The sequence below is a fragment of the Notolepis coatsorum genome (genome assembly GCF_963971535.1).
Source record: "Notolepis coatsorum genome assembly, chromosome: 18".
Lineage (NCBI taxonomy): Eukaryota > Metazoa > Chordata > Actinopteri > Aulopiformes > Paralepididae > Notolepis > Notolepis coatsorum.
In genome coordinates, this window is record NC_140182.1 from 18,994,316 (window position 1) to 19,008,608 (window position 14,293).

Consider the following 14,293-nt stretch of genomic DNA (forward strand, 5'->3'; position numbering starts at 1 on the left):
TACTCTAAGCCATCCTAGGTTGTCAAAGTGGGCAGGGGTGAGGTGGGTTCTAGGAGTAAGGTCAAGCAGTAGTCTGACCAGTTTGTTTTGAGATGTTTGTAATTTTGTTTTTAGCGCCTTTGAGGTGCTTTGGTACCATGAGGTGCAAGCATAGTCGTAGTACCCCTGAATGAGTGCTCCTGCCAGAGTCTTCAGGGTGTTCTTGTTTACCAGAGAGGAGATCCGGTACAAGAATCGAGTTCGTTGGTTGACTTTTTTTATTACATTGGATGCCATTTTGTCACAGGAGAGATTAGCCTCTAGGATGGAACCCAGGTAGGTAATTTCATCTTTCCTTGTGACAATATTGTCACCCACTGTAACTGAGAAGCCGTCGGTCTTGCTGAGTTTGTTATTTGAACCGAAGAGAATGGACTCTGTTTTTTTGCCCATGTGTAATGATAGTTTGTTATCAGCGAGCCATATGCAGATTCTGCCTAGTTCCGAGCTGAGGGTTTTTTCAACCTGTAACTTGTTCTTGTCAGAGACCAGCAGGGCTGAGGTAAACAGTAAACACACACACAGTGCTCGACGAGGCACCACGTTTCAAATGGACATCAGAAAGTGCTTCGCCAAAGCGTTGCAGAGTAAAAATGAGAGAGGTAAGAGTTATAAGGCTGTCAAGAAAGCCCGCATGAATTTGAAGAATCTCCCATCCCTTAAGTTTAACCACAACGTTACCGGAGGAATTAGCTGCTAGAATAGGCACCGACTATATCTGGTAAGCAAAGCACGTTGTCGTATGGTCGTAACGTGCGTGCATACCAGATATAGATATAGGCTAGCCTAGCTAGGACCTTTATACAGTAATAGCCTATCTATCTGCCTATGACAGTCATTTTTATATTCTGCAGTTGTCTTTTGGAACAGTCTGCCCAGTGACTTGAAAATCGTCAATGCTGTTAGATTCAACTAAGTCCAGCCTGAAGACTGAATGAATGAATGAATGAAAACTGTATTTAACAGATTGCAGAATGGATACAATACAGTATGGCTCAATACACACAATTGTTAATATACTTATCTTGTCTAGCACAGTCTCTGGAGCGTAACAGTAAGAAGCATTTTGTATAAAAGTATTCTGTACTCCTGTATGACAACTATTAAAGAAACTTGAAACTTGCAATGTTCAATGCAAGTAAAGCACTTTAAACGTTAAGTATGACTAAATGCTTTCTTGACTATAGTAACTGTTCCAAAATGCATAGATTTCTATGTATTTTAGGGGTTTGGGGGGCTAGCTCTTTTTAATATGTCAGATTGTTTTATTTATTTCATAGATTTCTATGCATTTCAGGAGTTTGGGGGGCTGGCTCCCCAAAATAATTAAATAACATAACCCTAACCTAACCCTAAAACCGAAATAAAGTTAAAAAAAATAGTTACAAAATCCACCCATTTTCGCCCACAAACCGGCCAAAACCGGCCAAATTTTTTCAACAGATGCTTTTTGGTGCCCTTCTGGGCCCTAGTGAAGTGCTGGGTCTAGATACGCCCCTGGTCCTAACGCTATCTATACGACTGAATAGCTAGTGAACCGGAGTACAATGGATGTGGTTCAAAGACATATGAAAGGCATATTCATCAGAAACGGTTACAGTCAGTCCTATGGATGAGACTGAATATCTAGTGAACCTGAATGAAATGGATGTGGTCGTCAGCGCGCTCCAGCTGCTCCAGCTCCACCCCTCTCCTCCTCAGCTCCTCTAGCTCCTGTTCCAGTTGCTTCAGGACCCCTTCAGCCTGACTGACTGCAGTCTTCTCCTGGGCTCCGATCAGGGCCTTCACCTCCTTGCGCCTCGTCTGTATGGAGCGGATCATCTCAGAGAAGATCTTATCACTGGCCTTCACTGCTGTCTGGGCTGAACTCTGTTGAGACACAAAGACATGAATGGACTGCACTTTTATAGCACTTTCTTCTAAAGAGCTTTACAACTTATGCCACACACACACACACACACACACACACACACACACACACACACACACACACACACACACACACACACACACACACACAGCTGGAGCCTCACTCAGTGTCACTGTGACTACGCTTGCACTTCATGGTACAGTAACATCTCCAAACACATGAACACAAAGCTCCAGACCTTGGGGCGGCTATGGCTCAGGGGTAGAGCGGGGCGTCCAATGATCCAAGGGTTGGTGGTTCGAATCCCACTCAAGCCCATGTCCATCCCATTGCCGTTGTGTCCTTGGGCAAGACACTTAACCTACTTGCCTCATATGAATGTGTATGCGTCAATGAATGTTGGTGGTGGTCGGAGGGGCCGTAGGCAGTGGTGCAGTGCTGGTATAACTCGGTATAACGGCGTTATACCTCGGTCACTGAGGCTGAAGTACGCGCAATCGCTTTTTACATGGCATTATCCAACCGGACTCCCGGAGAAGCATGCAGCTGCAGAGCCGCAGAGCCAGCGGCGCTCTCTGGGCCGCGCGCTGACGGCCGCGCTGTGAGGCAATAGTATCCAGCTGCAGGACGAGAGCAGCCAAAAAAAACTGTGCATGCGCGCGCACGCGCATGCGCGTGGAGCGTTTGACCTACTGTCAATTTGCCACTGCACCACTGGCCGTAGGCGGTGATTATTCGCCACGCTTCCGTGAGTCTGCCTCAGGGCAGCTCTGGCTGCAATTGTAGCTTACCACCACCGGGATGACTGTGTATGAACGAATAATGGACTCTGTGAAGCGCTCGGAGTCAGAGAAGAGCGCTATATAAATCCAATCCATTATTATTAGACCTCCCAAAACAAACTAGTGAGACTCCTGCACAACCATCACTTTAGGACTCACCTAACGCCAGCCCACTTTAACAGTCTGGGTTTGGATTTTGTGTGCCCTGTATGTAAGATTCATGTCCCTTGCCAGTCACATACCTATTTAAGTAATGAACTGCACTACTTGTGGTTGTTTTTAGAGATTTTAGAGACGTTTTATACTCGTGCTACAAGATTTTGGCCTGTGCTACAAAACGATCAACCTCTGTAGCACCAGTGCTATGTGCAAAAAAAGTTTACGTACAGCCCTGCTCTCCACCATCTTACTGTCTAAATAAAGAAAAAATACTCTCTTAATAATAATAAATAATGGTTTTAATAAAGAAAAAGACACTGACGGAACCAACAAGCAGGTTAGTGCCTTGCATGTTAACCTCAGCCTTCGGTGTGTGTGTGTGTTTGATTGATTGAATACTTTATTGACAACAGTAGGACAACATTTTAACAATAAAAGTGTCATAACGCTGGTCAAATGGATAAAACACAATAAAGCCATGGCTTCTTTCCATTGTGGTCCATTTACATGGAACATAAAAAGGCACAAAAACACGAATGGACATGTACACAGACAGGACACCCTAAAAGTAAGTACAAAAACACCTAACCTGAAAACTCATACAGTCATCTAATGTTAAAAGAAATTAAATAAAAACGCAATGACTTAAAAGCAACTCATGATAAAAAGAGATAAAAACCAAATTAAGACCAATTTGAGTTGCTGCTGAGCCATGATTTTAGGGCCGATTTAAATCCGAGAGGGGAGTTCAGGAGTTTTAGGGATGTTGGCAGGGCATTCCACATTACATTAGCAGAGTAAAAAAAATGCGTCTTTCCCCATGCATGTCCTGACTCTCGGCAGGGACAAGTCAGTGGGGCTCCCTCTTGTGGTGTATTTGTGGACATCTCCTACTTTATTAAAATAATTTACTAGGTACTTGGGGACCGTTTCTTTCAGTATGTAGTAAAATCCAAACATAAATCATCAAGGATCTAATCAAACTGTGGTGTAAAAGTATTCTGATCTATTCTCTTATATCCAGTTCTAATTTAATCACCAAGACCTTGTGGCCACACAGGTCGATTTACACATGAAGGGAGTGGTCAAATGATTCTATCTATGACAGGAACCCAGGGCCGTCTGCCATGGCCTGGGACAATGGGCTCTGTGAGATCAAAACAAAAGACAAAAGGTCACGTAAACATGTTATCTCGCTGGAGTTTCCTGTCACACACACACACACACATAGACACACACACATATAGTCACTCACATACACACACATAGACACACACACACACACACATACACATAGTCACACACACAGACACACACACACTCACACACTCACACACACACACACTCACACACACACATTTTCAAATACACATCCACACACACACACACAGAGTGGATCACTATTGAAATCCTGGTATATTGTACTTATAATCTTGAATTAAGTCATTGAAGTAAGTTAAAATATAATTAGGTTTGGTCATACTTAAATGTCTACAATTAGTTAATGTGTCTGTGCTGTTTTCATTTAGGTTCAATATGATTAATGTATTGAAATGTATTCTATTAAGCTAACAAAATGATTGGATTTGTTAGATATTTTCTGAAAGTCAGTAGACTTAGTGATAAAGAAATATATCTGTGTTTATGTGGGCAATTGTAATTCAAATGCAATATTAGTAAATGAAAATGATGCAATGTTTAAATGAAAATGATGCAATGTTTAAATGAAAATGATGCAATGTTGAAATGAAAATAATGCAATGTTTAAGGTAGATGGTTAAGGACAGCCTCCATGTGAAGGGGGTTGGGCTATTAAGCCAAACCCCTATTTTTCAAATACAAGCTTAGCAGGCTTGTGATTGGGGCAATAATGTGATGATGTCATCAACTCCGAGACACTGGGCCTTGGGCTATAAGATGGGGGTGATGGGGGGAAAGGAGAACTCTGAACCAACCAACCAACCCACACAGGACAGACCTCTCACCTACCATCTCACCCATCTTCAGCAAGGCAGCAGGAGAACAAAGGACTTTTTGGAGGGAAAACCAACCCTTGGTTATCAGACAACAAGAGACCATCAACAACTTATCAACTATCATTCTTTATACTGTAATATTAGTCTGGTTGTTATCACTTACGGCATAGTGTTCGTGATCAACAACTATAGCATCTTCTTATTGTAATTTGTATACACTCTTAAACTTTGATTAAACAACTGTTAAACTACTTTCCTCCTAATTCCTTCTGCCTGCTCAGTCAGTTTGAACAGAAGTGATTCCCAGAGCTTTAAAGGTATTGAATCACAACGCAGAGTACCACCAGCAAACAGGTTCTGATCAGAGCAGAACCGAGACAGCTTGGGAATCCACTTCATTTTGGTGCCGGACTTCAGTGAATCACAGCGCTCATGTTATCACTACAACAAAGGAATTTTTTTTTTTTCTCTACAACGCCGGTCGACGAGAGGAACAACTGATCGATCGATCGTCTTCAAAGTAACTAGGAGGTTACTGAGAGGTGAGTGTGATAATGTTTGGGTGCTCTATTCGAACCACGGAGGGGGTTGCTAAGAATTTAACCTCATGTAATCATGATGTAAGGGAAAATTAAATTGAATGTTCTGGCTGGGGAGGGCGGCTCTGTAAACATCGTGCGTAGTATTTTCTAGATGTAGAGATTTAGCACAATGAACGGGTCGCCGCTGCCAGTCGGAACAAGTAAGGGGATAGGAACATGTATAGATTCGTGCTCAGAGTTGAACCAAGATAGACACAGTGCGTTGTATGTCTTAGGAGTAGAGGCTAAAGCACGCGTGCGTAGTATTTTCTAAATGTAGAGAGTTAGCACAAGTAGGTCTGGTTTAAACCTTGGGCACGGCGGGCGTGTTGAAATTAGACGGCGTTAGGCTGTAACAAAAAACTAGTACTTAATGAAAGGTTTACCGGTCGCGCCGCTGTGCGGCGTTCGAGAGACGGTAATGTGCGTGAATGCTGAATTTGTATTTTTTTTAATTGTGTTAGGAAGCATGTATGAATGTATAGTTGGCGAATGTTTATGGTTAGGAGTGATTGGTGGGGCGTGTGAGAGTATAGTTGTGTTATTATGTAATTTAAGTCACCGATTGGCCGTGGGGAAGTTTAATAGTAACGCCGGTTTTCCGAGGCCCGTCGAACGCAGCAGCGGTTAGCTCTTGTGTTAGCCTCTGAGGCACCGGAGCGAACGGGGGGAAAAGTAGACGTAATTCGAATGTATAAGGTCGATCGATAGTGTCTTGAGTTTACGGGGATGTGAAAGGCACTTAAAAGTTTTCATATTCGTGGCGGATAAAATAGATATGTAATGTTTAAGGTGATTAGGATAATCTAGACGGGGACCCGGAAGTCATTCTAAGCTCGCCGGAAATGACGGCGGAGGGGTCAAACTAGTGTTTTGCTATGTTTTTATATTTCTATTTAAATCACTATACTGGCGTATTGAGGGAAATGGGATTCTGTTGTGGGGTATGTGGTATTATATTAACGTTGCGAGGGGACGGCCCGCGCGGCGGAACGGGTCGTTGGGAAGCGTTTTTATGGGATCATGGGAGAAGCTAAGCTAATGCTACCTAGCCACGCTAACGGCTAAAGCGGTCGCCGGTTGTGACGTCGTAAGGGTGCGCGGTCGGACGTCCATCTTAGAAGGGGCGCCGAGCGTCCATCTTGGTAGGGGCACCGAGCGTCCATCTTGGGAGGGTACCGAGCGTCCATCTTGGTAGGGGTGGCGAGCGTCCATTGTTAAGGGGAAGGTGGAGTTTATTTAGGAATACAGTAGGGGGCAGTAGTGGACAGGATGAATATGTTTGGATTCTGCTCACAGAACGTTTTCATTGTACACTCTCTCTCCCCCTCTCTTCTCTTTCTCCCCCTCTCTTTCTCTCTCTCTCTTACTCTCTCTCCCCTCTCTTCTCTTTCTCCCCCTCTCTTCTCTCTCTCTCTCTCTCTCTCTCTCTCTCTCTCTCTCTCTCTCTCTCTTTCCTCTCTCTCTCTCTCTCTCTCTCTCTTCTCTCTCTCTCTCTCTCTTCTCTCTCTCTCTCTCTCTCTCTCTCTCTCTCTCTCTCTCTCTCTCTCTCTCTCTCTCTCTCTCTCTCTCTCTCTCTCTCTCTCTCTCTCTCTCTCTCTCTCTCTCTCTCTTTCTCTCTCTTCTTTCTCTCTCTCTCTCTCTCTCTCTCTCTCCCCTCTCACCTCCCCTCCCTCTCTTTCTCTTTCACCCCCCCTCTCTTTCTTTCCTTCTCTCACCCTCCTCCCTCCCTTTCCCTTTCACCTCCCCCCCTCTCTCCCTCTCCCTCTCACCTCCCCCCCTCTTCCCCTCCTCTCCCTCTCTCTCTTTCTCTTTCACCCCCCCTCTCTTTCTTTCCTTCTCTCACCCTCCTCCCTCCCTCTCCCTTTCACCTCTCTCCCTCTCCCTCTCACCCCCCCCTCTCTTTCTTTCCTTCTCTCACCCTCCTCCCTCCCTCTCCCTTTCACCTCCCCCCTCTCTCCCTCTCCCTCTCACCTCCCCCCCTCTTCCCCTCCTCTCCCTCTCTCTCTTTCTCTTTCACCCCCCCCTCTCTTTCTTTCCTTCTCTCACCCTCCTCCCTTTCACCTCTCTCCCTCTCCCTCTCACCTCCCCCCCTCTTTCCCTCTCCCTCCCTCTCTCTCTCTCTCTCTCTCTCTCTCTTACCCCCCCTCTCACTCGCTCCCCTCATTCCAACACCGCCTCTCTTCCATATATTTCGGCCCCCCCGAAACGATTTCTCTTTCTCTCCTAGTTAAGGGCCTGTATATAGAGTTTTTTTTTTTTATTATGGGTTTCAAACGCGGTGTAGTGCTAGGTATATTGTTTATTGCTGTTTGCTGTAAGGTTTCAAAGGCGGTAGGCTGAGTTTGGGACTTATTATGCGTATGTTGTTATTCCAAATTCAGTTTTATTGTTATTTTTAGGGAATTTCTAGTGCTGGCAGTGGTGTTGGCTGGCGTTGGCGCTACGCTTTGTTCGACAAGGCGCTCGTACTTCTTTCCTTACATTTGGACGGGCCCCGGCTGGGGCTCCGTGTCAGTTCATGTTGGTGGGCCGTAAGTCGGAGCATAAATACTCTACTCGGCTGCGCCTGCGACGGGGGTGTGGGTAGACAGTTCGTCGTGGCTCACTGTCTGCCTCCACGCTTTGTGCGCTGTGTGCAACTCGTCGGTGCTCGTTGTCACACTGCGCACATTTTTCATTTTACCAGGGGTACGGGGACTGCTAAACGTCGTGGCGGGGGTGGGCTCGCTGTCTGCCACCGCGCATTAACGGGGGTGCGCTATGCGTGCACTCGTCAAAGGCTCGCTGCCACACTACGCGCGTCGAATTATATTATGTGTGGGTGTTTGGGTGACTGGTTACGGTGGTTGAGTGAGGTGCTGTATGTGTGTGGCAGTGGTTGTGAGTGGAATGATCTTTGATTATCCTTGAGTAGGGGGCCCGGGGTTTCGCGTTCCAGGTTGCAAACTGGGGGTGATGCCGTGGGCCACAGGACGAGTTGGCCAGTGGAATCTCATTGGTCGGCAGGATTTTCAATGTGGGGATGGTGTCGCCGCCTGTGGTTATGAACGGGTTGTGTGACACTGTTCTAAATGCACGGGGACTTCAGTGACATAAGGCACTGAAAATTGATTTCTGTTCCCGTGAGAAGAGCGTTATTTTAACACCTAAAGGGTTAGGTGTTACGGGGGAAGTATAGTAACTGTGTGAGAGATTATGAATGGAAAATATGTATGTTACTGATATGTATAATGTAATATGAGCGAAATGCATACTAGGCTTTCACGGACAGAAATAAATATAGTTACACATACACATAGTCATTTATTAAGAACGATTAGAGTAAAAGTGAGATAATTCACCTAAATTACCATGTCCGATACAGATGTTTAGAAATGATAGGCTGTAAATAACGAATTTCTGATTGACCAACAGAAGGAAACAGCTGATGGAAAATAGGTTCCCCGGAGTGGTGTTAAGGAGGATCAGGACAACAGGATTGAGAGTCTGGGTTTCCAATGGAGACAACTGGAAAAAGAATAAGGCTGTGTCATTGATAAATCAAAAACGAAATTTGCACAAATGCTCTCAAGTGATCTTAGTATAGGAGATGCCCGACATTCCATGCTTAAAGACAAATGATGGATTGTGAATGGCAAATGTCACTGATAATTAAGTGTATTTTTTGCTTCTCTCTTTACAGCTGCTCCAGGACGGATGGCCAGCGCTGACAATTCCGAACCCCAACAGGGAAATCAAAGAGACTGTTGACAGTCAGGGGGTATAGTATCACAAGACCGAGATTATCAATTCCTGTTTACACCAATATAGAAGTGTGAGTGAAATTAACTCAAGTTTGGTAAAAATAGTTTGAATACAGAGAAACTTGCTTTCCAAACGGTGACGTTACGAGTGTTTGAGGTAAGGTGAGAATGGAAAATACACAGTTAGGAGCAACCGGAGGGTTAGATGCACTGACCATAGGAAGGGTAGACAATCTGTCTATTTCAACGACTGGAGATGTCACAATAAAAGTGACGAAAAGATGGCCAAAGATATTCAGGCCATTACAGAACCTTGTAGTTAAAGGAGGCCGGTGTAGAATGCGTACCCAAATCAAGATAATGCCGATGACCTCTGCAGACATTACATTGACCGAATTGGACGTTGACTTGATTGACTGGAATTTGATCGACTCCCCTCTAGTGTCCAGTGAGACGGAGGGACTGGAAATAATGTCTTTTACTCCGCCACAGGGAGTCGTTGCAGCAAGCGACCCAGAGACAGCTGTATTACCCGAGTCAATCCACGCTGAAGTGTCCGTTGCAGATGACTGCCAGTTACAGACGTGCCTCCCTCTCGAAGAACAGCTAGCCGAGGCTAGACGGGTAGTGGACTATCTCCAAGGCCTACTCCAGTCCACACAGCCCGGAGGGGAGACAGGTTCCAATCGCCTCTCTCCCTCTCCCTCTGGAGAACCAGATGGCCAGAGACGGGCCCAGTTGGGGCCACAAGGGGGTCCCGCGCCGGAACAACAACAAACCCCAATAAGACCACCCACGAGGTGGCAACCACGAGGAAAAGGTGTAGGCAGAGGCAGGAATCCGATTGGCTACCGTGTGCGGCAGGTGCACTGTTGGACGTGTGGGACCCTCGGACACATTTCTCGGGACTGTGTAGAGCGGGACCATCTATCCACAACAGGGCGTGTTTGTACAGAAACAGGAGGCGGGCCCCTCCCAACCACGGGCCCCTCTCAAGGAACTGTGACTGGACCAAATAGGTACGTGGCTTTCTCCTCCGAACAGGCTCCAGGGAACCATGGCGATGATGGCATACCACCAGGACATGTTCTGGGCCCGATGACCCCAGGGTCATCCGGTCACAGGCAACTGACCCACCGGGTCCCACAACCCGGGGGAGACCGCCAGTGTTGTTGGAGCTGTGGAGTGAAAGGTCATTTTCAAAGGTCATGTCTGCAGAGGCCACCGGCAGAATAAAAATATATGCAACTGACTAGGGTAGAGGTGGGATATATTGAATGATAAAATATGCTCCTAATTAGAATAAAAATAAAAGATAAAAAAAGATAGAGGTGTTAGGTGATTAGATTATGAATGAAAGTTACTAAAAACGGATGTATGGGTGACTGACAAATGCATGAACTAATCAGACTAACAAGAGGATCAAATTATGTTAAACAGTTAATCGATGTTAGATGATGTGACACTGCGGCAGCTAATGATCAGTAAATTATCCATGCTTGGTCAACATTCAGATTGATCAAGAGGTGGACTGCATGATTAAGAAATTGAAAAGACTCATAGTTGTTTCTAGTATTTTATAGTATTGACAGAAGCGTATTAACAGTTATGAGCAATAGGATAGATGTATATTTACTTTTATTTTTACTTCTCTTTTCTAGTGTGTTACGAGCAATTCCTGACTTAGGCCGGGAGCGTACATTTTGTTTATTCATTTGATTTCCCTTTTTGTTTCTTAGTTGAAAATGAGCTCAGAGGAAAAAATAATAAGCTCACAAGTTTGGTTTATTTTTTCATTTATTGGTTTGGCAGCGTTTTCTTTGTGTTTTGTTTTCTGTTTTCTTTCTTTCTGTGTGTTTTTTCTTAGGGTACCTGGCAAGCTGGGAGTGATCTCGACACATCAGGACGGGGTAGTATGTGTCTGTAAAATGGACTGGGAACAAAGTGAAGGAACATGAGCTAGTTATGGATTTTTGTTCTCCGCCCATTGAATACCCAGTTTTAGGGGCTGGGGGTGTGTCGTGGTTGGTGATAGTGTTGGGAAGCATGATTCTCTGTACATTAATGGAGCTCAATAGATTTGGTCGCTATTGGCCAAATTAGTCTTGAGTAGGGTGTGAACATGTGCAATTGATAATTGGCTTGTGATGTGGAAGATGTGTGTTTAAGGCGGACTGTGATTTGTTGCCATACAGGTTACTGGGAGGATGGGTGTCAGTACTGACCGTCCGGTCCGGGGTGCAGCTGTCCAAAACCAGAGGCCGATGTTTGAATGTGTATTTCACATCGAGAGGTGGAGGAGTATACTGTTTTGACAGCATAATATAATGAGAGCCATGTGAATTTTTCAGAAATTTGAAAATTAATGATCTAAAAACCATGAAATATATAGATAAATGATTTGGAAAAGAAAGTTGTCAAAGCTCAGACCAGTAAAGAGAGTCTGAGGGAGGAAAATTATAGATTCTCAATCAATTGTTGTGGTAGAAGTGATCCCCACTGTCCCCCGAAGGATATATATTCACTACAGGATACGGATGGGAGATTGGGGGATCCGCAGTCATCAGAGAATGGTACAAGGAAGACCGAGGACTCCATCGGAACTGTTGATGCAGGACACTGGCTAGTGTCTACCCAGCGGTTCCATGGGGAGCCACAACACTGCGGAGAACCAGGAGACGCCTACCTCTCGGGCCGGGAGAGTCTTGGCCAACGCAGTGACCGAGTCTTGAGGCTTCAGAGGGAAACGACAGACAACCAACGAGGAGACAGGCGGCTAGGCCTCAGCAAACAACTCCGGCTGTCAACAGAAGCAAGGCCTCAACTATTGACCAGGGGGTCAACAAGCGAAGGGGGGGAGCTGCTATCGCCCCTATCGACGACCAGGCGGAGGGGAGGAGAAACAAACCTCTTCCACTAATCCGAGGGTCAACGGGGGTTGGGCAGCCAGCAACGACCTCCCCACCGCTGTGACAGCAATAGAAGATACAGCAGGGGGCTCTACCCCCTAATAGTCAAGATGTTCTTGACAGAAGATTGGAGTGTGATGGGAAAGGCAATTTGCTTTCTAAATTCCACCTCCAAAAATGGGAGCAGTTGCACCCAGCAGTCATGATACTGCATCAGCTCGAAATTGATCTTGGTACGAGAACAAGTTATTAAAGACTGTGCACATGATCACAAAAACTGAAATGGCTAATTTGAATTTTAGGATCTGAGTGTGGCAAATCAGATATATATTTTATTCTAATAAAATGTCTTAAGTGTTATCTAGATAGTAGGGTGTAGAGATTGATATCTATGTTTGACATATTAAGGATAGGTAAACTATCCAAGTGGGGACTGTAGTAAAATCCAAACATAAATCATCAAGGATCTAATCAAACTGTGGTGTAAAAGTATTCTGATCTATTCTCTTATATCCAGTTCTAATTTAATCACCAAGACCTTGTGGCCACACAGGTCGATTTACACATGAAGGGAGTGGTCAAATGATTCTATCTATGACAGGAACCCAGGGCCGTCTGCCATGGCCTGGGACAATGGGCTCTGTGAGATCAAAACAAAAGACAAAAGGTCACGTAAACATGTTATCTCGCTGGAGTTTCCTGTCACACACACACACACACATAGACACACACACACATAGTCACTCACATACACACACATAGACACACACACACACATACACATAGTCACACACACAGACACACACACACTCACACACTCACACACACACACACTCACACACACACATTTTCAAATACACATCCACACACACACACACAGAGTGGATCACTATTGAAATCCTGGTATATTGTACTTATAATCTTGAATTAAGTCATTGAAGTAAGTTAAAATATAATTAGGTTTGGTCATACTTAAATGTCTACAATTAGTTAATGTGTCTGTGCTGTTTTCATTTAGGTTCAATATGATTAATGTATTGAAATGTATTCTATTAAGCTAACAAAATGATTGGATTTGTTAGATATTTTCTGAAAGTCAGTAGACTTAGTGATAAAGAAATATATCTGTGTTTATGTGGGCAATTGTAATTCAAATGCAATATTAGTAAATGAAAATGATGCAATGTTTAAATGAAAATGATGCAATGTTTAAATGAAAATGATGCAATGTTGAAATGAAAATAATGCAATGTTTAAGGTAGATGGTTAAGGACAGCCTCCATGTGAAGGGGGTTGGGCTATTAAGCCAAACCCCTATTTTTCAAATACAAGCTTAGCAGGCTTGTGATTGGGGCAATAATGTGATGATGTCATCAACTCCGAGACACTGGGCCTTGGGCTATAAGATGGGGGTGATGGGGGGAAAGGAGAACTCTGAACCAACCAACCAACCCACACAGGACAGACCTCTCCACCATCAACACCAAGGAGGCCAAGGCAGCAGGAGAACAAAGGACTTTTTGGAGGGAAAATCAACTCTTTGTTCACTAGCCAAGGGAACAAAGATCATCAACAACTTATCAACTATCATTCTTTATACTGTAATATTAGTCTGGTTGTTATCAAGACGGCATAGTGTCTTTGATAACAACTATAGCATCTTCTTATTGTAATTTGTATACACTCTTAAACTTTGATTAAACAACTGTTAAACTACCTTTCCTCCTAATTCCTTCTGCCTGCTCAGTCAGTTTGAAGAGAAGTGATTCCCAGAGCTTTAAAGGTATTTAATCACAACGCAGAGTACCAGCGACAGGTTCTGAAGCAGAGCAGAACCGAGACAGCTTGGAAATCCACTTCAAGTACTTTAAAAACCAGAAGCATTTTAAGCTGGTGTACCCTTTCCTCAACCCTGAGCCATCCCAGACTGTTAAAGTGGGCTGGCGTTAGGTGAGTCCTAAAGTGAAGGTTGTGCAGGAGTCTCACTAGTTTGTTTTGGGAGGTCTGGAGCTTTGTGTTCATGTGTTTGGAGATGTTGCTGTACCATGAAGTGCAAGCGTAGTCACAGTGACACTGAATGAGGCTCCAGCTGGGGTCCTCAGAGCGTTCCTATATATAAAAGAGGACATTAAAAAAAAAAGTTTTTTTTATTAACCGTTGTAATCACTTTTCGTTAGAACGTTTGTTGTTTAAAATAAAGCCCAGATAGGTGACCTCTTTATCCTCAATAA

The 14,293-nt window shown here is 44.5% G+C and overlaps 1 protein-coding gene across 1 annotated transcript in view; it reads right to left on the reverse strand.

Moving 5' to 3' along the window:
* Window positions 1-1,665: 1,665 nt before the first annotated feature.
* Window positions 1,666-14,293, reverse strand: part of LOC311245255 (E3 ubiquitin-protein ligase TRIM47-like) — a gene marked incomplete at its 3' end in the record, with an annotated part of 32,904 nt that continues 20,276 nt past the window's right edge. Inside the window, exon 4 of the mRNA XM_084335090.1 lies at window positions 1,666-1,908. Within this exon, the coding sequence (XP_084191216.1) occupies window positions 1,666-1,908 (243 nt within the window). The remainder of the gene's footprint in view (window positions 1,909-14,293) is intronic.